Raw genomic sequence first — 26,713 nt, forward strand, 5'->3', positions numbered from 1 at the left:
GAAATATAAAAACAAGATATATGTTTAATGAACGCGATGAATGTTACAGCTCCCCTCAAATCTCAGCTTTTTTCTTTTTTTCTCTCCAAATGTAGATTAATTTCCATGAGGGAAGAAAAGTCGTTTCAGAAATGTTTCTTTTCTTCAAGACAACTGGAACATTTTGTTTTCAATATTTGTTGAGTATTGAAGCCAAAAAAACTAGACAAAACATTGACTTAGTATAGCAACAATTTAATTCACCCTATAATATTGAGTTACAATCTCTAAATTATGACGTATTATCTCATAATTCTGACTTTTTTTATTGACTTGTTTGTCTTAATTTCCCACTCTCATCTTATTCTTTTATGGTGTCATAATATCGACATAGTAAGTCAAATGTTTAGCTTCTTATTGCAGTTCTGATTTACATAAATTTAATTATTTAATTAACAATTATCTGAACAAAATTACATTTTTCCTTCAAAATTCTTGCCTTTTCATGAAGCAGTAAGCAGAATATCAAACACAATAAATCACACTTTAAATTCCTTAATTCATCACCGACCGTACGATCAGCGTACTCGTGTCTTTGCAGTTTATTTAACGATGACGTTGAAAGGTAACTTGTTTGCTTTGATTGATGGGATGAGATGAGCTCCACCGAAACAACATCATGCAGAAAGTTTGCAGAAATGAAGAGAGAAAGAATAGTTGCTGCCACTTTGAGAGCTAATCTACTGTATGTATTGTGACTTTGCCTCTGGTCCATGTTTCTGTTATGTTTTATATGAAGAGATGTGTACCTGCTCAGGGACATCTGTCCTCGTGATTTGGACCTAAAAATTGCATCGTATCTGGTTTTCATCGATGGAAAGGAGCAATGACCGAACCCCCAACGAGCATTAATGAAAAAAACTGAATGTCATTTTCAGAGCAGCCAGATTGCAGTGGAGGCTCATGGGAGTCCTCTGCTGGTGTGATGTCATCACTGCACATCTTCCCTGGCAGACCTCAGAGCTGCAGGAGTCGGGTTGGAAATGGAGTTTTGAGCTCGTTTGGTTTTCCACCAGATGTCAAACGTCTGCGCCAAGAAAACAAATGCTTCACGGCGTCGACAGAACGGAAGTTCAGGAGGACGATAAACAAAAGCAGCAGGAAACAGAGTAGCTGCTCTGAAATGTGTTTGTTGGTTAAAGACTTTTCAAATGACTTTTCTTTGTCTCTGAAGCAACAAAGTCTCACTGATTGGAAATGGGCGTTTGGGTTTGAATAGTTCACTTAGTGCAATTACCAAACATTTTCTTTCCAAACTTAAAGCTTCTTAAAGCAGAAACAGAAGCAGGAAAACTGGACCTTTTTTTAAGGAACTTCACATTTGAGAAGATTCATGCATTTCCATTAAATATTAAGTTTTCTGTATCCAATCTGTTCAGCTCCGTCTGCATCACATTATTATTATTATTATTATTATTATTATTATTATTATTATTATTATTATTATTATTATTATTATTATTATTATTATTGGTGGGACTTAATCTCACCTACAATTTGATTTATTATTTGCCAGATAATTTAATTTATCTGACTTCATATAAGTGAGACTAAAGGGAAGAAACAGCAAAACGTTTTTAAATATAATCTGTAAAATTGTAATTTTTTGACTGAATTCTGTTGTTCTTCTCCACGTCCACTCTTCCCCAGTCAGACTCCTGAGACTTCCCAGTCTGGCGCTGGGAGGAGGAAGAGGAGGAGGAGGAGGAGGAGGACGGTACTCTGGAGTCAGTGGTGAAGGTGAAGGAGGGAACGTGAAACACGAGCAGAGGTCGTGATGATGTCGGGGATCTTCAACCAAAAGGTAACAATGCTGCAGCAGCTCCTTTCTTTCACCTCCTGCCCCTCCCTCCCAAAAAGCTCTCTGCTCTGATTGGTCAGCTACTTAGTGTGTTTGTCAGAAATGTCCCGCCCCCTTTACTTGCTGTAAAGTTGAAGCTTGAATTATGAGGCTAACTTTGGATCCAGATCTAGTAAGGGTGCTGCTCTCAGATCCACCCGTCGCTCCTCCAACAGTCCAAATATGGTCACCTCTAACACTACTACTATGACTATTACTGCTACTACTACTATGACTCCTATAACTACTACTACTACTACTACTGCTACTACTATGACTCCTATAACTATTACTGCTACTACTACTACTACTACTACTACTACTACTACTACTACTGCTACTACTATGACTCCTATAACTATTACTGCTACTACTACTATGACTCCTATAACTATTACTGCTACTACTACTACTACTACTACTATGACTCCTATAACTATTACTGCTACTACTACTATGACTCCTATAACTATTACTGCTACTACTACTACTACTACTACTATGACTCCTATAACTATTACTGCTACTACTACTACTACTACTACTATGACTCCTATAACTATTACTGCTACTACTACTACTACTACTACTATGACTCCTATAACTATTACTGCTACTACTACTACTACTACTACTATGACTACTATAACTATTACTGCTACTACTACTACTACTACTACTACTACTGCTACTACTATGACTCCTATAACTATTACTGCTACTACTACTATGACTCCTATAACTATTACTGCTACTACTACTACTACTACTACTATGACTCCTATAACTATTACTGCTACTACTACTACTACTACTACTATGACTCCTATAACTATTACTGCTACTACTACTACTACTATACTACTACTAATAGTACTGCTACTACTAAATGGGGATTTCTGCAGGATAATTAACAATAAGATACAAAACAGGAAATCCTGGTTGAAGCGGAGCGAGACACAATCAGTCTAAAGATCCTAAAAACAGCAACAACAAACACAAAGTCTTTAGAGGTTTTTCTCTGTTGTATCATCGTTTCATATCATGCAGGATTATATCCACATAAACAGCAAACATCTGATCTTCTTTTCCATATTTATCTGATTCAGTGTTTTTTTCTTTTTGTTATCTCTCTGCCTGTCTTCTACTGAATGAAACCTGTAATGAGGGTGAGTCAGAGCTCCCTCTCCAGGCTGCTGTTATTAAAGAAACAGCTCAGATATATGAGATATTCTACGCTCACATGGGAGATAAATATATATAGATATAGTTTGTATTTATTTGGAAACAGGACCAGATGTGTGAAAATCAAACGTTTTGCAGCGTTCGAGGCTCCGTCGTGCTCCTGAGACACGAACACAAGCAGACAGATGCAATGCTGGCGTGAAGCAAATTACCAATTAGGAATGAAATCAGGATCGGTCGCCTCTGAAGGGGAAATGGGGGGGGGGGGGGGGGGGGTCAAAGCAGCTCTGGAGGATGGATGTTTACTGTCTAACAATAGTGCAAATACAGAAACACTCGTGGGGAAGAACTTCATAATTACTGCGCTTGCACAAACAGAAAGGCATTATCTACCAGAAGACAAGGTCGTCTTCAGATCTAATCTGCTGCGTGACCACGATGAGGAGTGATGAAGGTCAGCAGGGGCGGCTCGAGGAAAAGAGCTTTCACCCAATGATCCCAAAAAATGCCCCCCCCCCCCCTTTACACAAAAAACTGTACATTGCAACGTGACTATCATTCTCACATTTGTGAATGAAGAACATCAGACTTTTGAGGAAATCACTGACTGGAAATCTTACTTTAATAAAGCCATCACTTGGTTTTACAAATGGAATGTTAATGAGGTATAACGGGGGTGAACGGAGACTGGATCATACCATGATCTTGTTGGGGGGGGGGGGTCTGCTGTATATGCATTGTTAAAATATAACAGTACTGTCTATGTTTTTTTCCACCATGTTTAAGCTTGTCAAACACGGACTTGTGTTTAAAAAAAACAACCTGACTGAATTTATATTGCATTTATCGATGCAATATTTTTGTATGGGTGCTGGGACTCAATGTCCCCTAAAAACAGACTATACTAGATGGACAGAAGGAGCCTCAAACACACAAATAGCCTCTGAGTTGATTTAGCGGCCGTCACGGCGGCGAGACTTCCTGCTGCACAACGGCAGCATGTCAGTGTGACTCCCACAGCTTTCTTTTTAATGGAGATTAAAATCATGTCCACGGCACTAACTCCTGAACATTAATGTTCCCGGAGAGAAGGATCCCATATGGAGAGACGTGCAGGGTGAATTAAACGTTGTTTTTTATCATTCAAATATGTCTGTATCAAAGAGGATCAGGGCCACATTTTTATTATTATACATTCAAAGTCTTTTAACGTCTTAGTAGTGACCTGTCAATCAGCAGGTAAGCACATTTTCTTCCAAAAATACACCTTAACATGAATACAACCTATAAAACAAATATAAATCATATGTTTGTTTAATATGTTGGGTCTCTATAGGCCTTGGGGATCCCTCCACTGGGTCTAGGCCTTGGGGGTCCCTCCACTGGGTCTCTATAGACCTTGGGGGTCCCTCCACTGGGTCTCTATAGGCCTTGGGGGTCCCTCCACTGGGTCTCTATAGACCTTGGGGCTCCCTCCACTGGGTCTCTATAGACCTTGGGGGTCCCTCCACTGGGTCTCTATAGGCCTTGGGGGTCCCTCCTAGGCCTTGGGGATCCCTCCTGGGTCTCTATAGGCCTTGGGGGTCCCTCAGCTGGGTCTTGGGGGTCCCTCCACTCGGTCTCTATAGGCCTTGGGGGTCCCTCCACTGGGTCTAGGCCTTGTGGGTCCTTGTCATGAAAATGTTGAAGACCTCTGTTCTAAACAGTGCCACCCTCTGGAAACGTGCAGCCTGTCAATTAAAGAAAACCCCACAGGTTCGATTCCCCCGCTGTGGACCTTTCCTGAGAGGACATGTTCTCGTGTCTCACGTGGCGTTCCTCCGGCTGCTTCCTGCCTCCGTCCGACGCCACTCAGGTCAAGAGTGAATCCCGAAGCCGCCGGTCTCCATGGTCTGTCAGTGTGAATCAGCCCTGTGAGGGACTGCTGACCCGTTCATGCTGCTGAGACCTGCAAGCCCCGCCAACCAACCTCCTAAAAAACACAACATGAAACGCAGGTAGAGATGATTCAGGCCTCGACCACTAGATGGCACAAAAGAATCGATGAATCTGAACTCTGTGGAACGTGCCACCATCCATCATTCTGATGTGAAATGAAAGTGCAGCAGAGGAGGAAAGGTTCTCCACAAAGAAGTCCAGTCATGTAATCTCAGACTGTCAAGGCTACGGTTCACCTCCAGCAGACAGATAGCAGCTCCTCCACCAACAATGAAGGCATTCAGCGAGGCTGCAGGGAGGCTTCTCTTACAGATAGCTGCCTGAAAGTGGCACAAATCACAGATTCTGCAGGAATCCACCATTCATGTGCAGTCAATCACGTGCATGCTAGTGAAAGCACAGGTGCGTACTTTAGTAACACTATTTATTTGCTGAATTGACCTGAAAATGTAGCTCTTGCCGAAAGCGTAAACGAGGGCCTCAACATGCAAGCTGTGCAGCTGCTTTCACACTCGATCATTCAATTATTCACACATTTCTAATGTACAGCCGTGCAAGAGTGACACTTTTTTTTGCATCGAATACACATTTATAAAAAGAGGAAATACATGAGCGTCCAGCCCCCCTTAACTCGGCCGAACAACATCACTGCTACAACATCACGTGTCTTAGTCGTATTGCTAGACACAAAAATGTGTAAAACTCTGAGTAACAGGAGCTTTTAGAGAAAAAGGGTCTTTATTTTCAACATTATTTCCGTGCATACGCCTGCAGTCCTGCAGCTTTTTCTCAAAGGACTGTTTAATTGATCCTAATTCAAAATTAAATAACATTATTACTGTTTAATTTATCCTAATTCAAAATTAAATAACACTATTACTGTTTAATTTATCCTAATTCAAAATTAAATAACACTATTACTGTTTAATTTATCCTAATTCAAAATTAAATAACACTATTACCCTGTTTTTTCGTTTCCGTAATCAAATTAACTCTGTGATTAAAAATGAAAAACAGCACAATGTGATTTCTTTTATCCCCCAAGGTCTTCTTCACATTGTCGCCAAGAAAAATAACAATTTGTCTTCATTCTTCTGTTTAATTATGAACTTGTGTGCGTGCGGAGCTGCAGCTAAGCTCTCATACAAAACAAAACTTTAATATCATGTAAAAAGAAATCCATCATATTGCATTAAAAATACATCGCCCACCTTGCATTAATATTTCACCTGGCGACCCCGTTTGTTGTGAGCCGAGTCGTACATCACAATGTAAAAAGGCTGTTCTCTGCTTTAAGTGGCTTCCTGTGAGACCTTTAATACATCAGGTAACGTCATCCAGGACTCATGTGAACTCATGTGGACTCATAGTTCTTGTATTTTATACAATAGGATACAATATTTGTGTAAATTCAATAATTCATGTGCATTTTCATTACTTCCTCCATCTCATTCTCCATTATATAACCATGAATTCTATTTTACTTGACTTATTTTACTTAATGTATCATGTATTATTATTATGATAATTTATTTTATTTTAGTTATATTTATTTAACTTTAAATCGTGTTGTTCAGAGAGGTGTGACCTGTTTTTAATGGCGGTTGTTCTATTTGAGGTTCCTTCTAGAACGTCTTTACTTACATTTATAAAGCTTCTCTTTGAGAGGCTCTGTTTGACCTCCTGCCCCTCCCGCCCAAAAAGCCCACTCTAACTACATGCTGGTTCTGACCTGATGGAGAACCTAAATGCTGCTTCTGGTCCTGATGCAGAATCTAAATACTGGTTCTGGTCCTGTTGCAGAAACTAAATGCTGGTTCTGGTCCTGATGCAGAATCTAAATGCTGCTTCTGGTCCTGATGCAGAAACTAAATGCTGGTTCTGATCCTGATGCAGAATCTAAATGCTGGTTCTGATCCTGATGGAGAACTCGGATTGGATTAGAGTAGCACGCTGTGATACTTCCAGGACTCCGGGACTAATCAAAGGAGACAACAGTCCTGCTGCAGTTGCGGGTTTTGGCTGCCAGGGGGCGCCACGGAGCAGCTCCTGCAGGTGGATCAGCAGCTCCACATCGAGGAGCCACACAGGCGGCAGAAAGTGAAGCAGGTCACCGCAGAAAGGGAAGGAAGGAAAGCCCGCCTGCGTGGATCGTCGAGTCCGCTTTGGGAGACTTGGAGTCCGGGGAAGCATCTCCGCCGCCGCGCGTCCGCGGCACCATGGGACCCGGAGAGGAAGCTCCACTTACGGACGTCGCGTCGCCGCTTTGCGCCGCCGACAGTTAATTGTTACCTGAAGACACTTAAAGCAGCGAAGACACTGTTTTTTTATTTTAAACTTTATTTTTTCCCCAAGAAGCGTCCGTTTCTTTGGATGCGGCGTCATGGAGACGAAGATGAGACTCCGAGCCACGCTGATGTTCATGTGGATGTTTCAAGGTGAGCTCATTAATTACTCACATGTTATGGAAAGAGATCAATATCTCAGTGGGATCTCGTGGTTGTCATCAAAAGTCCAAAACCCCCTTTTTAAAGCAACTTCTTCCACAGAAACACGCTGGTGTGGATTTAAAGGGTTAACTGATGCATTAAGTCATTAATGTGCAACCTGCTGCACGTGTTGACCTTTAACCCCGTTTAAATCCTGACTTCACGTTCATATTATTGGCTTTATAGGAGCTGTTGTTTTCCTCCTCCGCCTCCTCCACCACATTTTGATTTGAAATGCAGGAACAAGCATGCTGACAATCTCAGCATCTCCCCTTTAAAGCTTGAGAACTCTCTTCATGTTCAGACTGTTGATGCTCCGACATGGATTTTAAGAAAGTGTTTTTTTTAGTCGACGTCTTTGCCATCCCCCCCTGAGATGTGAAAAGACACAAAAGTACCCGAAAGAGTTTGATGTTACTTCAAACTATTGTGGACGGGACGTCCCAGCTGGGTCTACGGGGTCTTTTAAGTCCAAAGTTCTGCACTTGGTAGTGGTTTTGTACCGTACGAGTGGTTTTGCAATAGATTCATTGATAAACTTATCGTTATAAACTTAAATTATTGGAATGTTTTGGGTGTGATGGAGGCCGACACCCACTCAAGGTTTGACAATCAGCCCCCCCCCCCCTCCCCTAAATGGACCATAATGTACTAAATGAACATCATGCTGGATTGAAGAAGACTTGAAACTAGAGATTGAGACCATAAACTCATGTTTACAATGTTTACTGAGATAATACATCAAGAGAGAAGTAGGACCATTTTCTCATAGACTTCTATACAACCAGAGAGGAGTCGCCCCCTGGTGGCCAGCAGAGAGAAGTAGGACCATTTTCTCATAGACTTCTATACAACCAGAGAGGAGTCGCCTCCTGGTGGCCAGCAGAGAGAAGTAGGACCATTTTCTCATAGACTTCTATACAACCAGAGAGGAGTCGCCCCCTGGTGGCCAGCAGAGAGAAGTAGGACCATTTTCTGATGGGCTTCTGTATGGAACCACGTTGGCGTCGCATTCCGCCTGTCCTCCTTTTTGATTTGGTGCGGCTGTTTAATGTATCACAACATATACATTAATTCAGTTGGCATCTCACAGCTGAGAAACTTCAACCGCCTTTAATGGATTTTTTTTTTTAAATTTGCATGATGGGTTTCTTTTTCACATTCCTGACAACAGCGAAGCAACAAGAACCCCCGCCTGTCAGACGTGTCATAAATGGGGAATCTTGCAGCTCCGACTGTTACGCATGTCCGACTCCACATGAGCAACGTTGGGTTTGATGACTTTTTACACAAGAAGAAGAAACGCTAGAATCAACGTAGCCGCCTGCAGGATCCTTCAGGAGGATGCTCATAAACATTAACAGCAACACATCGCCTTCTCCAGGTGATTTGGTCCCAGCAGGGTAGTTAGTGAGCGGCTTCCCCCTCCTCCTGTAAAGAACGCCTCTCTCCAGCTATTAACGTCCTCTCGTGTCCACAGCTGATTGTGTTGCTGACGGTCCGTCTGTGATGACATCGGCTCTGGTGTCAGCTGATGTTTTCCTGTCGGGCGTTTAGAGATGTGGACGATATCTGGAAGTCAAAGTCAAGGACTTCAACACTCGATCCAGCTGGCTTTGACTTTTCACATCCAGATACCAGAGTTGTTGTTGGATAAATACGTCGTCCTGAAAGCAGCTTTGGTTAATTAGAAAAGTAAAAAAAAAAAAATACAAATCTTCTCACAAGGTCCACTGACTCGGTTGATTTTCCAGAGCTTGTTGCTTGTTGGCGTCATGGAAATGGTTTTGTTGTTGTCTCGTGTGGATTTTTACTATTTTATTAATTAGGATATTATGCCGATAATCGTCAAAATTTGCTTAAAACTCTTAAAATGGCACTAAAATCGACTGGAATCAATCAATAACTTAAATAATTTTGTGGATTCTGGTGTGAAGCTGCTAACAAAGTTAGCTTCATAATTCAAGGTCAAGTTTACAACTAAGTGTTAAAGTCATCCTAGTAGCTAACGAGCATTGGTAGCGTGGTAGCGACCTGTCAATCAGCAGGTAAGCCCCGCCCCCTAAAGCATCCCCTGCTTTCTGGTCTGGTGGACTCTAAATGGACCTGTCAATCATTATGTGGTTGTATTTACAGTTTTCGTCAGATGATGATTTTATTCTGACACTCGTCTTCTGACTCATGGAGCTGGATTTATCTCTGACTCAAACCGGTAAATTACCAGAACGGTACATTTATTAGGCTTACTGAGTGTGTGGGAGCCTGATTGATCCCCCCCCTGCAGAAAGAGCCGGGTACCTAAAGGATTCTCTTATATAAAACTGGGTCAAATGAATTGGCTCATGCTCACACACACACACACACACACACACACACACACACACACACACACACACACACACGGTGACGGTTACAGTCGTGCAGGCTGACAGGTGTCGGCGGCAGCTTTGCGTCCCGGCTCATCGAGCTGATGTGACTGAGGAACCGTGTTAACACTGGTTTTTATCTCACTCTTGTTCAGGGTAATATAATTAAAATGAACATCCGTGTTTCGCCCTCATCAGCATCTTTTTTCTTCTGTGCCGAATGTCTCTCTTTGATGTTTGGTGCATTCGTGATCTGCAAACCTCGGCAGAGTCCAACAACACATATTTTACTTTGCTGAAATTCTTTCTTTTAAACTGAAAGGAAGAAATGCTCATCAGTTCTGCTAATAACCCAACGTGATATCCATATTGGTCTAATGAGCTTAATTGTCCAGGAAACGATGAATTTAATTAGTGAGGGCCGTATTGGAAAGCAGTTGACCCGGCCGGCTCACGATCTTGAGTTTTTTCGTGTTTTTCTCAGCCCGGTTCGTTTCCCAAACAGAATCTGCCGTGTTCAGATCTAGCCTTGAAGACTCCCTTCATAGAAACACCACATGTTGTCTGTGATATCGACGGTATGATCGACTGTAGGTGAACCTGAATTAATTGATTGAAGAACGGCTTCTCTTTGTGTTAATTGACAATGAATGTCAAATTCAGCCACGATTCCTTCTATTAGCAGAAGAAGAAACTGTCAATCATCTCTGCTCCATTAAATAAATACACTGTTTTGATCATATGCCAAAGCCCCCGGAGGAGGAATTTTAATCATCTGATTTGAATCTATATTTTCATGCAGCCGTGTGAGTAAGCCTGGCTTTGTTAAGAAGCCGTCTCGCCGTATTAATGTGATGGAGTTGATGAGATCCAGCGTTGACCCTCCTGCAGGTTGTCGTGTAATTACAGTGAAAAGTTGCTGCTGCTGCAGCCTGACAGGTGACACACCTGTCGTCACCTCTCCACCCACATTTCCTGCTACATGTGGCGAATGTCGTTGCCACCGGCGACCAGTTTGTCCACCGGCAGATGAGACTTTTTTTGTTAGGCTATCTCTTCCCACTCGGCCAATTAGATTCTTTCCATCTCTGAATCACAAACGTTCGCCGCGTTTACATTTGCAGCCGTCGCCGCATTGATCGTTGCCCATAAATTATGCGTCTTGGAGGATTCATCCCCCCTCCCTTCCAGGTGTGGGCGAGGGATCGTGGTGATTTAAACCACCAGGGTGCACCCTGGGAAAAATAATGGCACACACTAATGAGGTACATTCCCCTCTCTTTTAAATGAGCCCATCGCTCTGCGGTGTGTGAACTTCAGAGAGCAGCGAACACAAACAGCCGTCGTCCCCGGCGACGCAAAGATTCCCACCAGGCGTTTAAAACTCGTCCCATTTAATGCTCGTGGAAGAAAAACGACGTTAACCTGCTGGAATTAATTTTCAGACGACTCATCACAATTACTCTTAAACTGAGAAGCAGAGTCAAAGAAACGGTAATTGCAAGAAGGTTTCTACACTTTTTTTTAAAGCACTACAAAACAAATGAAACAGTTTCATCAGCACTTAAAATGTTTCGTGGAAAAAACGTGTGCAAACTGCTGTGTTATCCGTTTGCCTGTCGTGCAGGTGAGGAACTGTCTCGTGGCGGCAGATGAGTTTTTGCAGTAAGACGCTAGAAGATTATAGTCCTGCTTCCTGTCACAGAACGGCCATACGGGATGGGATTGTCTGATTTTTTATTTTACCGGCGGTGGGATGAGTTCTCCTGGCGATAGGTCGGTTTTAAAATGAAAGGTGATCGCCGTGTGAAATGTGTTTTTACATGTAAAAGGACAGGAGTGGAGAGAGAGAGGCGGGATTGCTGCTTTCTCCGGTTGCTCGCCAGATGGAGGCGGGGGGGGGGGGGGGGGGGGATTAATGGCGTCATCTGGTCGGAGGTGTAACCGTATGGTTGCAGCAGGTGTGGTTAAGTTGTGGTTAAGTGAGGCTCAACTGGGTTCCTCAGGTCAATCCTGCAGCGTGCAGTTATTCCTCCTTCCAGTTAAAGCAGCGCTGCTTCCTCTCTCAAGGCCTTGAATTTACCTTGAATAGTTAATGACCTTGGAATCCAAAGCTTCTGTCTTTAAGTGGTTTTGAGATATCGAGGTTGACATGAGGGATCAGACCTTTTTGTGTTGTGTTGTGGGTTTTAATACCTTCTAGGGTTGTTGTGGCTCAAAAAAGAAAAACAGCCCAGTGAACAGAATACGAGAACCCAACTGTATTTTCTTTATAATCTGAGTGACAGAGTGTCAAACCTCTGGAATAATTGGCTCTGTGGGGTGTGTGACACTGAAGGCGGGCTGAGAGATGACCCAACCGCCGGCCGAGGCGACGCCGGCGTCTCTGAGACTCTCCAGACATCGTTAACGTGACCATCAGGGTTCGATAAGACCAACGCTGGCGAGGTGGTTTAGTCACGCTGGATTGTGCAGAACATAAACACGTCACCGTGTTTATAACGGGGACTCCATCATTAACGCTCTCCGGCGCCGAGCGGGCGCAGACGTCCGACTCAATCATCCTGAAAGTGGGTTTGCGTCCACAGTAACAGTAAAGCTGTTTGGTTCATCACCTTTAAGAGAAGAAATTAAAATAGCACCCTTTTTGTTAAGCACCCTCCTGCATCTCCGTGGCAGCAAGTTACTCAAGCGTGAAGTTACATCTATAAGCTATAGAGTTTTGCCTCCCATATAGTTTTTTTTTTCCTCAGGAGGGGAATTTGCTCGTTTCTATTTCCAGCCCGGAGGTGGTCGGTCCTCCTAATTTGATCTGGCGAACACAGCAGCTTCTAAGCAACCTGCTCACACCTGATAAGCCCAGTAACCATGGCACCTTTTTGCTGCCAAGGCTCAGACATCAAACACACTCCGTTTCAGGTGGGGAGGTGGAAGTTTCTCTGCTATCAAGTCTGCCCACGAAAATACCCCCCCAAAGAAATCCATCCTGAAACCGGGCGAGAGGAGAAATGATGATTCGGCCCTGAAATAACTTAATTCGGCCGGTCTTTACTCTTTAGTTGAGATATTTAAAGACATTACTTTGGAGACAAAGGAGGGAGGAAGCATGCAACCACCAGTCTACTTACAGTAGAAAACACCAGGAACGCAAGATGAATAAAACATCTCAGTTTCTTCTTTTAATTTAAACATTTTCACGTAGAACTGAACTTTTAGCAGCATTTTTTGATCGACTGACATTCTAGCAACTAGTCATGTGACTGTTCACGTGTGTTTCGGCATCGCTCAAAGTTTTGCACAATCAGGTTAATAGATCGGATTTGATTTTATATTTACATTTTAGTACTTTCGGCCGGTATCGGACCGATTCCGATGCTGAGTATTGGCTCAGATCCACCCGTCGCTCCTCCACAGTCCAAATATGGTCACTTCCTTTCACTGGTTGCAAAGATTCCAAGATGGCGACAACCAAAATGCTGAACTCAAGGCTTCAAAAAAATGAAGTCCACAAACCAAACGGGGCGACATCCCCATGACGACGACCACGTCTTCTATCCAGTCTGTGGGACGACGGCAGAGATTTTCCTCTCATTTATGTCATGAATATTCATATTTTTAACTAATGATCAGACAATTTGAAGGCGTCACCATGGTAACAGACTGAAATAGTTGATGCCGAGGTTAATATGGATATAATCTGTGGTTGTTTTGTAAATAGACGTTACTGTCACACTTGAAGCAGACGAGAGAAGATAAAAGCACAAACATTTTTCCCACCTTTTGTTTGAAAACTCTTTAAAGTCGCAATATTTACTGACGCCAAAGGGAAATGTTAACAGCTGCTTTTAAGAGCTACAAAAAACTTTATCACAGAGAGATATCAAGGCAAACAAAAAAAAGCTCCTCACGCTCTTCTTAAAATTACCGGCGCTTCATATTGTAGAGAGTCGGATTGTCATTAATCAATGATTCAGACATCTGCTGGTTTTTGTAGCGTTTAAGACGGTGTTTCATTATTCATGCGTTCTCGACCGAAACCGACAAATTACCCAAAAGAAGGTCAAAGTCCGGACGGAGATCCTGCTGCAGTTTTTAATGAGAAAATCAGTGTGAGTGCTGAAAAGACAGAGCTGCAATATTAAAGGACCTCAATACTAGAAGATTGTTTTACTTTTGAAAATCCAGCGTGAGGTAAAATACAAAAGATGAAGTTTTTGAGAAGACGGTGCTGTGGAATTAAATTATTTTGATGTACTGTCGGGGAGGCTTGGGCAGTGTTACTGGAAGAGGCCACCAGAGGGCATCTCTGTAGCGTAACAGGAAGTTGAGCTCAGAAAGATGGAGACTCAGTTTTGTAGAGCCGTCTTTTTGTTGCCTTATAAAGTTGATAGTTATAGTTCGGATGTTAGTTTTGGTTAATTTTGCTTTAGAAAAAAAAATTACGTGACTTTTACTTCCACTGACTAATGAGCTTCACCGCCGCAATCAGCTGATATCGGTCCTAAATAGTTTGATCTCTAAATTTTGAATCTCTGATCGGAAGAGCCGATGAATTGATTCTGAAATGAAATGTTTTCAATACTCATTTGTCTGCTTTCGAGCCTGCCCTTTAATAAAAATCACATTCAATAAATATAAAAATATGTATTTCTGTTTAGATTTATTTATTTATTGCCTCATTAGCTTTATTGCTCTGACTGATTTTAGAGGCATATCTATTTGTTTATTATATATTAATACTGGCTGAAATGACCTTCTATTGGCACTTTGCAGTACAGGGATAAATCAAGGAATATTTAAATAAAATGTAATATAATCAATATTTTGAATTATACTCAAGTCTGATTGGTTTAAGCAGCTTGTGTTAACTTTCTTGTGTATTTTTTTATGTGAGTGTAAATCTGATGTTGTCTCTAATATATCGTTGCAAGTTTTGGTGTTTTTATTCTTCCATGTGTATCATGCAGCTGCATATAGTGATTTTTGTTTATTGAGTAGAACCAGACCCGAGCCGTGATCCAGCTCGTTACCACCAGGTTCCTCTCTCTCCTGCAGTCTAATGCGATTGTCTCCCGAGTCAAAGGACAGCGGTGATGTGATGTCGTCGTGTGAGACGTCTGTCCGTCTCCATCTTCCTCCGGGCTAAAGTCGGCTTGGCCTGCTAATGAGATTAGAGGGAGGCAGCTTAGTGACCCGACGAAGAAACGGTGATCGTTTATCTGCGAGGCCGCTGCAGATGGACACGACGGGGGAGGGGGGGGGGGGGGGGCGTCTTGGAGGGCGGGAACCAGGCTGCCGAGGTCAAAGGGCGCCGGGCTTCACGGTGAAACCGCTGTGTGCTCGCTGCTTTAATTGCCTCGGCATAAAACACTGAAGAGCTTAACATCAGAAGATGAAGTCATCTTGTTTTATCTCTCCTCCACAACCAAAACCCAACTTCCCCCTCCATCGATGGCTCAACGGATCGATGCTCTGTTGAACTGTGGCAGAATTAAAGGCTTAACCCTTCCCAACTGTCCAGGAGAGGAGCCACGGATACCTTATTTTAAAAAAGCTTCTCTCACACAGTGTTTTCATTATTTTTATTCAAGTTTAAATAAGAAAAAATCCAGCTCGTATTATAAGTTTAAAATGTGATTCATCGAACCAAGACAAGATACGGACGGAGGGTCTGATTATAATCCGTGTTGATTGGCTTCCTCTCACCTCCGCTAGATTAAACTCTAAGACTAACTCTCTTCTAACTCCTTTTTCCTTTCTGCTTATCGGGCGTCATTTTATTTAAAGTGAGGATATATTCAGCATGAACACCAGCATGAATGCCTGACATTCAACACTCTTGGACAATATCAGATTTTATCTCGTATCCTGATAATCGTGAATATCGCCACGAGTGACTTTGTAAAACGTTCTAGTTTGTTATAATGGTAGAGAAGTGAAAAATAGAGCCTGGTTTTTAAAAAAAAGGATGCAAAAATGTATTAATTATTTATTTATCCTTTTATTTATGCAGGCGGATCTTATCATTTATGTGATTAAGAGATTCCACTGTGATTTAATGGCATTATAAGCGACCCATTTCTCCTAAAAGGAAAATACCTTTTGTTAATAATTTAATTAATTTGACATTTTTTATTTGTGTAAATGTGATTTGCAGCAGAAAATATATTAAATCAAAATATTTGAATTGGCTAAATGAATCGAGCAGCTCAAAGGACGTGTTGAAACGTTTTAGTGACAAAAAAATATGCTTTTTGAAATTAGCTACTTCTGTCGGGACACTGTGTTACATGTTAAACATTCTTATTTTATTGGGATTATGTCGTGAATCGCAGTTATTGTGACGTGAAATGTTCATATGATGCTTATAATACATTTAACTCTTAACAGACGCAAGAAACGGAGAAACCGGGTTGTACAGTCTGCGAGGGAGGGAAGGAGGCTTTGATCACACACACACACACACACACACACACACACACACACACAGGGGATATCAGCTTGGACCAAGAAAGGCTCTTATTGTGTACGTTGGGAGGTAAAGGTTAACCTCTGATGCAGGTTTTGATTTAACGCTTGTATAAAAACAACAAGTGGTCTCGTGGTTTTTGGCGGCCGGTCTGACCCTCTTTCATCCCAGCTGCCCGTCACGAGTCCCACGGCGTCCCCCTCTCCATCGGGTCCAAGTGGCAGCGAATGAAAGGCAGGCCGAGAGCTTGAATGTGTCTGCAGTGTAGCGACAGCGGCGACGGCGGTGGCCAATAACCACCCCGACACCCTCAACGGCATCTTTGAAGAGGATATTTATAAACCATTCGTGTGGCAGCAGGACGAGGGGGTCGGACGGTTTTATCTCCCGGATCTGACGCTTATCAATGTTCACGTGGCGAGCGGCGCCGGCGAGAGCGAGCTGATAGCGGCTGCACGAGTCCGGGGGTCACTCGACAGCCTCGACACTTTAGCGCCTTGTGGGACGCGGGGAGGCTCGACGCAGCCAGACTGTAATTAAGAAGCTGAGTGATCTGATTTCAGATTTTTCACTGAGCTCTCTTCGGAGAGGAATTACAGCGTGAAGGTTTATAATCTGTCACCAACATCAGATACTCGAACGCTCCCCGGGTTCCTCGTGGAAGACGAGGACGCGACGAGAGGCGTCCGCATGCAACATCTGGAGGAAGCCATTCTACTGGGTTTAGAAGTGTTGTTTTTAAGGAAGTACTTCAAAATTTTAAAGAAATCTGAGTTAGATAAGATGCATTCACTTAGCTTAGCATAAAGCGAGCAGCTAACCTTACTAGATCTGGATCCATGTGGGTTCTGGTGTGAAGCTGCTAACAAAGTTAGCTTCTATTCAAGGTCAACTTTACAGCTAAGTGTTAAAGTCATCTTAGCAGCTAACTAGCATTGGTAGCATGTTAGCGACCTGTCAATCAGCAGGTAAGCCCCGCCCCCTAAAGCATCCCCTGCTTTCTGGTCTGGTGGACTCTAAATGGACCATAATGTACTAAATGAACATCATGCTGGATTGAAGAAGACTTGAAACTAGAGATTGAGACCATAAACTCATGTTTACAATGTTTACTGAGATAATACATCAAGAGAGAAGTAGGACCATTTTCTCATAGACTTCTATACAACCAGAGAGGAGTCGCCCCCTGGTGGCCAGCAGAGAGAAGTAGGACCATTTTCTCATAGACTTCTATACAACCAGAGAGGAGTCGCCCCCTGGTGGCCAGCAGAGAGAAGTAGGACCATTTTCACATAGACTTCTATACAACCAGAGAGGAGTCGCCCCCTGGTGGCCAGCAGAGAGAAGTAGGACCATTTTCTCATAGACTTCTATACAACCAGAGAGGAGTCGCCCCCTGGTGGCCAGCAGACAGAAGTAGGATCATTTTCTCATAGACTTCTATACAACCAGAGAGGAGTCGCCCCCTGGTGGCCAGCAGAGAGAAGTAGGACCATTTTCTCATAGACTTCTATACAACCAGAGAGGAGTCGCCCCCTGGTGGCCAGCAGAGAGAAGTAGGACCATTTTCTCATAGACTTCTATACAACCAGAGAGGAGTCGCCCCCTGGTGGCCAGCAGAGAGAAGTAGGACCATTTTCACATAGACTTCTATACAACCAGAGAGGAGTCGCCCCCTGGTGGCCAGCAGAGAGAAGTAGGACCATTTTCTCATAGACTTCTATACAACCAGAGAGGAGTCGCCCCCTGGTGGCCAGCAGACAGAAGTAGGATCATTTTCTCATAGACTTCTATACAACCAGAGAGGAATCGCCCCCTGGTGGCCAGCAGAGAGAAGTAGGACCATTTTCTCATAGACTTCTATACAACCAGAGAGGAGTCGCCCCCTGGTGGCCAGCAGAGAGAAGTAGGACCATTTTCTCATAGACTTCTATACAACCAGAGAGGAGTCGCCCCCTGGTGGCCAGCAGAGAGAAGTAGGACCATTTTCTCATAGACTTCTATACAACCAGAGAGGAGTCGCCCCCTGGTGGACAGCAGAGAGAATGCATGTTTAAGGCACTTCAGGTTTGGCTTCACTTTTCAGAACCGGAGGTTGCCGCCCCCCAAAAATGCATTATTATCATTTCATCCTTGAGTAAAACTGGCATTTTCTTGATATATGAGTTGAGACTTACACACCAACACCAAATCATCAGCATACCAGCCATCAATACCAGACTGGTGGCTTGATGTTTCCAACCATCTCAAGCTTCATATTCACCCAACAGTCACGGGATCGGCGTCAATCTTCTCATCAACTCTGACATTCTTGTTAATATGCAAATTTGTTTTACACATTTCATTTAAAGTCGTAGACAGGAAATGAAATGGCCTAAATTAAACCAGACACTCCGGGGAGAAGTCTTCTTAGTGTTCTGTGTGGAAATTAAAGCGCTGAGAGGCCTCATGATTTCCCACAGGCAGGTATAGATTTATAAAGTGAAAACCGATCAATACCACGGAGTTGGAGGCGACTTATCGATGAGATGCAACAGCCTCCTTTTCATGGATTGAGACGTTTCGTCTTAAAGGGTTTTTTTCTTGAGAAGACGTGGGAATGAAAAACCATTAAAACCAGAACAATGGAAGACCAAAGCTGAGGTAACAAGTAAAAGATTAGCACCACCATCAACTGGCTTTACTCCAAATTGGGTTTTCAATTGAAGTTTACAAAAAAAACGATTATATTTTCAATATAATGAAAGTCCTTTTTTCGAGGTCGACAACTAGAAATCAGGTATGAGTTACATTTTCACGCTGCAGCACCTTCAACATCTTTACCTTTAAGCTTCAGAAATTAGGTGATTAATAATTAACATCACCTGTCGTAGAGGCCATTACATAGTAGGAATCAATATTTAAAAAAAAAAATCCTAATTATAGCGTGCCATTCTAATATGTATTTAGTTCACGGTGGAGAGAAATCAGTGCACGTCTAATAGAGCGGGTTAAAGTTAGAAACGGCGTGATGGATCGTACATCGGATGTATGTACTTTATATATCCGACACATGTGACGAAGAGATGTAGCCGAAGGACCAGAGGAAACTAAACTTAGTCTTTCCAGAGTTTTAGGCATATTTTGATGATTATCAGGATAATATGGTGATTGTTTAGCAGCACAATCGAGATATAAAATGAACTATATTGAGACACACAGCAGTCAATTAATCTGCTGTTTCAAGGTGATGATTGGAGGTTTGTGACGGTACTAATCGTATTTATGATTGCTTTAATGTTCAGGAAATTAAGCTTTTATAAATAATTCCAGCAATGAGAACAACTCAAAATATAGAATCCAACGTTTGCTTCAATCTCTTTTATTATTATTTCGTCTAATCCGTCCACTTTTGTGTCGACGGAGACAACGACAATGTGTCCGAGGCAGTGAGGAAATTAATAATCTGTGTGTCTTTATATAGAAAATAATCGTTTCCTTGCATTGTGTTTCTGATTTGTTCTTTTATTGGTTCGGTCTCATACGAGTCTCTTATTGAAGCACGAGTGTTGAAAGGCCTTAAAGTGGCTGTGATGTTTTTATGAAAACGTTGTTGGTGATGAGTCTGTGTATAAGAAGTGGACGTTGTCATGGTGACGTCAACCCTTGGTTTGTGGACTACGGTTTGGAAGCCTCGAGTTCTGGTGTGAAGCTGCTAACAAAGTTAGCTTCTATAATTCAAGGTCAACTTTACAGCCAAGTGTTAAAGTCTTCTTAGTAGCTAACTAGCATTGGTAGCATGGTAGGCACCTGTCAGTCAGCAGGTAAGCCCCGCCCCCTAAAGCATCCCCTGCTTTCTGCATACGACCAATGAAAACGGAGGGTTCGCCTTCACGTGCGCGTGTTTGTGCACGTGAGAGCGAACGCGAGCGAGTTCGAGCACCAGGGGGGTTGTGGGAGTTTGCGGCCGTGTGTGTGTGTGTGTGTGTGTGTGTGTTGTGTGTGTGTGTGTGTTTGTGTGTGTGTGTTTGTGTGTGTGTGTGTTTGTGTGTGTGTGTTTGTGTGTGTGTGTGTGTGTTTGTGTGTGTGTGTGTGTGTGTGTGTGTGTGTGTGTGTGTGTGTGTGTGTGAGGAGAATCAATTTAAACACAATCAAAAGTTAAGAGGGATTAAAGCTACTGTGATGAGATAGCACACTCGAAATGGTTTAAAATAGCTGCAGAGATTACACTAATGTAATCCAATTTAAAGGAGCCTTCCCCAAATATTTATTATTGAAGCACCATCTGTTTGAAGCCTGTAGGGTCAGTCCAACAGGCGCGTTTAGACCAACAAGGCTATTTTGTTGTCCTATATTCCTCCCTGTGTTGTCTGTCTAGAAGTCGCGGGATAACCCCGTTTAGTTTCTTTTTGGTTCAGTCGTAATCGTCTAGTTTGTCCTCATTCAACATCAACCAATCTGGAACAATCTGTTCTTCACTTGTTAAGTTCCTTTGGTTGAAAAAGTCAAACACCCTGATTTTCACAAGAACTAATGAACCGTCATAACGAGGACAAGAGAATCTGACGCTTAAATAATTCATCATAGTGTCTGTTCTCGCATGACTCGGCGGTTTACGGGTCACTTGGAGACTTTGTCGTCGCGGCGCTCTGACACAGATCGCAGCTCGGATCAGACGACGAAACGCAGTGTCGAGATCAGAAAGGCGACGCTTCCTAATGAGGACACTCGTTCAATTAATGATGGAGCACGGTGTTGAACGACATCACAACATATTCCATGATATTTATAGTTGTTTCAGTCAGATTGACAATATTACCCTGATAATCATCTAAATATGCTTAAAACGCTGGAAATGGCAGTAAAATATAATATATTTTGTCACAGATAAGACACTCTGTCTGGGTTCATGACACCATCCAGAAACTCTCTTGAATTTCACCAAGGTGGATTCACTGGATCCAGCAAGACCCACGTGGGCTGGTTTATTACAGCTGGAGGAACCAGAATAAAGTATTGATCTGTGATTTAATATCAATAACCAGATGAAAAGGATGCTGAAATAACTCCATCATGATGGTGATCAGTAAAAAGTGCTGAGTCATGCTTTGTTAGGTCTGTCTGCAAGACAACAAGATAACTACTGTTAAAACGCTGGTTTTCTGAATGGAGTCTGGTTGATGGTGCTAGGCTACGCTAACATTGTAGCTGCTCCATCAACACTCCAAATAAGGTCATCTAGACATAAATACAGCAGAGACCTTGTTGATTGGACCACAGACAGTCTCTGGTTCCTCCACATAGTCTGGTCTGGTCTCTGGACTAATGTGAGCTACTATCTAGACCTCTGGGGGACCACAGACAGTCTCTGGTTCCTCCACATAGTCTGGTCTGGTCTCTGGACTAATGTGAGCTACTATCTAGACCTCTAGGGGACCACAGACAGCCTCTGGTTCCTCCACATAGTCTGGTCTGGTCTCTGGACTCATGTGGTCTACTATCTAGACCTCTGGGGGACCACAGACAGTCTCTGGTGGTCTGTGTGTTTATACATCTCAGTCTGAAGTAAATGTAAAGGTTTATTATGTAAGATGTTTTGTCACGTGGAAGCTGAAAAGGGCATCCGAGACCTTAAACATTTGTTGCTTCAGGATTACGAGGATGTTTTTTTTTTCACCTCATGTCGTCATGACGACGGGGGTGAGAGCAGAAAGGTAGAAGTGTAGATCTGAGCCTCAAAATGAAGCTGTAATTCCAGCGAGGGACGCTCGCATGAGAGTAGACGCTCGGAGATTACCGGGGAGATAGAGCGGGGTGGTTAAAGAGGATCAGTTTATCTCCACTCAGGCTCCCCGAGGGCAAACCAGACAGGGACTCACTTTTCTTTCTTTAGTTTTTATCCCGCGTTGGATCGCAGCAGCAGAATGAACAGTTCCTCGTTAGACACGTGTTTCAGTCACAAACTAGACGCCAATCCAACGCTTGCACTCCATTCATTCGTCCGAGATTCCTGTGATAAAGAACATTTCTTCCACTGTGTTTTATCTGTGTTATCACATGAATGTGCTGCCCCCTATGGATGAATTACAGTACCTGCAGCAAACTCCACATTTGATTTCTTATTTGTGGCTGAGTCTCCTTCTGATTTTTGTTGTTGTTGCTGAGTCCGGTGTCTTTTCCTGCTGTTTTTTAATTGCCGTTGCCACGGTGACTTTAACCAAAATGCCCTGCAGGAAAACAAACCAAAAAAAAAAAAAAAACCAGCACAGTTTATTTATTCTAAAGAGAAGAATCCAATTAGCGGATGTGAAGTGTGGCTGAATGATCGCCGTTGGTAAAATGTAATTAGGACACAGTTATGAGTTTAAGGCGACGTATCATATTTATTTATTTTCATATTCCTGTTGTGAAGGTTTTTAAATTGATACCCATATCCACATCTTGAACCGCCTCTGTCTGCACACACACACACACACACACACACACACACACACACACACGCGCACACACACACACACACACACACACACACACACACACACACACACACACACACACATATCCCAGATGGAGACGGATTAGTGAAGATTTTCCTTCATTTAATAAACAATTGAATGACACAGTTTGGAGGATAAACCTGGTCAAAGAAGCACTAGAATGGTCTGGAGTGGAGGCGACTGGAAGCCACGAAGTCTCATCAACAAACAGAAAGAAAAAAACACCCTGACCCCTTTCTTTTATCGTGTCTCCGGGTCACAACGTATATAAATCGTCGTGCGACGCTCACAGATTTCACGTCGACACACATTCGCAGACGATTGTGGCCTTTTTGTCTCCTCGTGTCGTTATGTAATTGTTGCAGCAGACGAGCCGCCGCTTTTATCCGCGAAGAGCTGCTGGAGATGAAATCGGAGCGCTAACGGGATTTGTGAGGGAAAAACTATGTTTCAAATCTGGGGGAGAAAAAGAGACGAGGCTGCTGCGTTTTATGCTGATATGATGATAAAGATGTTAATCTCCTGCTGGACGTGACGGGAGGAAACGCTGTGATGTTTTATGATTAAACGTGGGGGGATTTTTTATTTATTTTTTATATTTATGTCTGGCCTCGGTTTGACATCTTGTCATGTGTTGATTCTTCCGTGGGTCGATGTCCCGCTTTATGACAAGATTTCACGGATTGACGTTCGTGAAATAGTTTAAATTTATCCGATACTTTGGTTCACGACCGAATGCCTGTGAAGCTAATGATATTATAGTTTGTGTTCAGTGCTAATTAACAAATGTTCGCTAATTGCGTATTTTCAGTCTTAAAGGAAAACACCACCGCATTTCCATACTGAACTATGTTCTGCTCTGATCTTAGACGAGGTGATACATACCTCCCTCTCCTCTGTGCGTGCACTCAATGGCTCTTGCACGCACTCCGCGCAGCGCTAATTTGCTAGCATGTAGCTTGTCCCAGTATATTCCTTAGGATCCAAAGGGGGGTGAAGTTAGAAGCGACCAAGCACTTCCACGTTGTCCCTATTTAAATACGGTTACGTGAGTAGTTACACGACCCAAGTTTGGTTACACAAAATGAAACATGCCAATTTTTCTAAGCGGATAACAAGGATAACTATATAGTATGGCGGAATAACAACTGGAAGCACTTCGACGTCGGCGCAGTAATATCATCACTCAAAACATGACGGGACTATATACCTTCTGCTTGTTTTCACAACCCTGTACGATGCACGTTATAACCATGATGTTTGATTGTTCACAAACTATCTTACTACAACCTGATGCTTCCTCAACTGTGCACAAACTACTACAGGTAGTGCAGGCGACGGCGTGCAGGTCACGTAGGTTCTATTGACGGAAGTAAGAGGGGGAGCGGAGTGATGATATTACTGCGCCGACGTCGAAGTGCTTCCAGTTGTTATTCCGCCATACTATATAGTTATCCTTGTTATCCGCTTAGAAAAATTGGCATGTTTCATTTTGTGTAACCAAACTTGGGTCGTGTAACTACTCACGTAACCGTATTTAAATAGGGACAACGTGGAAGTGCTTGGTCGCTTCTAACTTCACCCCCCCTTTGGATCCTAAGGAATATACTGGGACAAGCTACATGCTAGCAAATTAGCGCTGCGCGGAGTGCGCGCAAGAGCCATTGAGTGCACGCACTGAGGACAAATCATTTTTTTAATCTCGAACATATAAGGAATGGGGCGATGTATATTTATCGCAGATCGGGACAAAGTTAATCAGGAGAATCATGGCATGGCATTTTTCGTCAATTAGCAAAGATCAACTTATCGTCAGTTTTCTAAACCGAGTGACTTGATTTAAAAAATACAGCATACAAAAATGATATATTTTTATTTAATTATTCTTACTTTGTGCAGGGAGATGATTTATGATCATTTTATTTAACGTTATTTGGTTGTTTTTCTAGTATGTTTTAATACCGTTTTTAAGCACATTTTAACGATTATCGGTACGATATCGTGAAACAATTATTTTTGCCGGCTGTGAAATGATCATATTTACAGAAAACTCTGGAGTTTATCATTCAGTATCTGCTGTATAATGTTTGGTCTAATCCTTCGTTTTAAACTTGTCGCACGACATGAAGGATTAAACATGAAGTGATCTGTTGATGATGATGATGGTGATGATGATGATAATGATGGTGATGATGATGGAGTGCGACCATGTGTCCGACCATATCATGTCCAGATGAGCTCTTTTTGCTCACGTGAGGTGAGAGGATTGAGCTGCAGGATTGTTTTGGGATTAGGATTTACCAGAATCAGAAATTACGGGCCAGGAGCGCCTCGGCGGCGGCGGCGACGGCGAGGGACACGTTGTCCCGAGACGAAACCCAACCGACTAAATCTATAAGTAAAAAAAAACAACTTGTGCCCTCACATCTCTCCCCCATCCGTCGGGGAGAGGAGGGAGGCGTGGCTGGACAGATGTGGAGATTTCAGCCGTCTATGGATCATAACGCTCTGAATCCATCAGAATACCCCCCGTCCGTCCTGATCCAGCATCTTCCACTTTACTGCTGTAGAAGGATTCAGTGGCAGGAACTCTTGCTTTCTCAGCATTGTTGTTGTTGTTGTTGTTTTAATTTCACCAATCAAACTGGAGACACCAGCGGCGGACGCCTGCTGGGATCAGCTGATCCAGCTCCAGCTGTCCGGGTCGGGGGACTGGGCTCCCTGTGAGTTGGACATCCGCCTTTTTGTTCCTTTACTTGTATTTGTATCAATAATGTGAAGCGTTTTCTTGGTTTGTGTTATGTAAGTTGTTATTTTCCTGATTATACAAACCTGAACTGCCCTTTGTTTACATTTTGATTTGCTTTTTGTGTGTTTTTTCACTCAGATGTACTTTATGCTTATTTTATGTGTTGAGGGTCTGGAAAATAAGTCATTTTGGGAACTGAAGACCATTATTGTGTTGTGGGAAAAGCAAGACTGTAAAAACCTAAATGTATTAAAGTCAAGACTCCATGTGGAGGTGAATCAGATCTGCACTGAAAACTATTACTTAGATATAAAAACAGAAAGATTAAGAAACTTCTTCATGTAAACTACATGAGTGTAAACCTGAAAACAGGGATGTTTACTTTATGTACTTTATTATATGATAATCTAATAATCTATCGATTGATTGTTTGATTGATTGTTTGATTGATTGTTCAAGATTACAACTGATTGGATCAGCACAGTTTCAAATTCAGCAAAAATTAGCAACAAACTCACGTACATCTGGCAGAGTTGACGTCTGTGTGATTCATTTTGTTGTTTAATCAATATTTGATTTTAACATGTAACACACAAAACAAACCTTATTAATGACATAAATAAAGCAGATTAATTGCAGCTCTGTAAAAACAATCCAATGTGGCAAAAAACCCAAATATTTTAAAATATAAATGTCACAAACATTTCTTTGCATACAATTGAAGCATGACACGGAAATACAAAGAATATTCTTTGTTATCTTCATAATGGCTGCTACGTCACACTCTTGTGCGGGACGATAAGAAAACGATTATCCCGGCCATAATGTTGCTGTTCACGATATTAATCCTGATAATCATCAAATATGATGAAAAACTCTGTGTTGTTGTTCCAGGTGACACCAAGATGCTGGAGATCCCCAGAGGAGAGATGGAGGTGGTCAAGGGCCAGATGGTGGTGCTGCACGCCTGGTACAGCCCCAACTCTGACGTTTCCAAAAACACCATCATCTGGGTGTTCATGGGGAAAGAATCCAAGCAGGTGAGAAGGTCAAAAGGTCAACGATCTGCTGCAGAGCCTCTGAGATCCACCACGAAACCAAACGCCGTCCTATCTGGGTTCATGACATCATCCAGAGGGGCTCGGTGAATATCTGGATTCTC

At 42.6% G+C, this 26,713-nt stretch overlaps 1 protein-coding gene across 3 annotated transcripts in view; it reads left to right on the forward strand.

Annotated features, from left to right (window-relative positions):
• The first annotated feature begins 1,739 nt into the window (after positions 1-1,739).
• Positions 1,740-26,713, forward strand: part of esamb (endothelial cell adhesion molecule b) — a 35,690-nt gene continuing 10,716 nt past the window's right edge. The window contains exons 1-2 of one of the 3 annotated variants that reach the window (XM_084019660.1): positions 1,740-1,843; positions 26,446-26,591. In XM_084019660.1, coding sequence (XP_083875786.1) covers positions 26,457-26,591 — 135 coding nt within the window. In that variant the 5' untranslated portion in view covers positions 1,740-1,843; positions 26,446-26,456. Of the gene's footprint in view, positions 1,844-7,070; positions 7,441-26,445; positions 26,592-26,713 lie in introns of those variants that run through there. The other 2 variants (XM_084019658.1, XM_084019659.1) reach the window with 2 other exon arrangements.

Source organism: Eutrigla gurnardus (genome assembly GCF_963514095.1).
Source record: "Eutrigla gurnardus genome assembly, chromosome: 10".
Taxonomy (NCBI): Eukaryota; Metazoa; Chordata; class Actinopteri; order Perciformes; family Triglidae; genus Eutrigla; species Eutrigla gurnardus.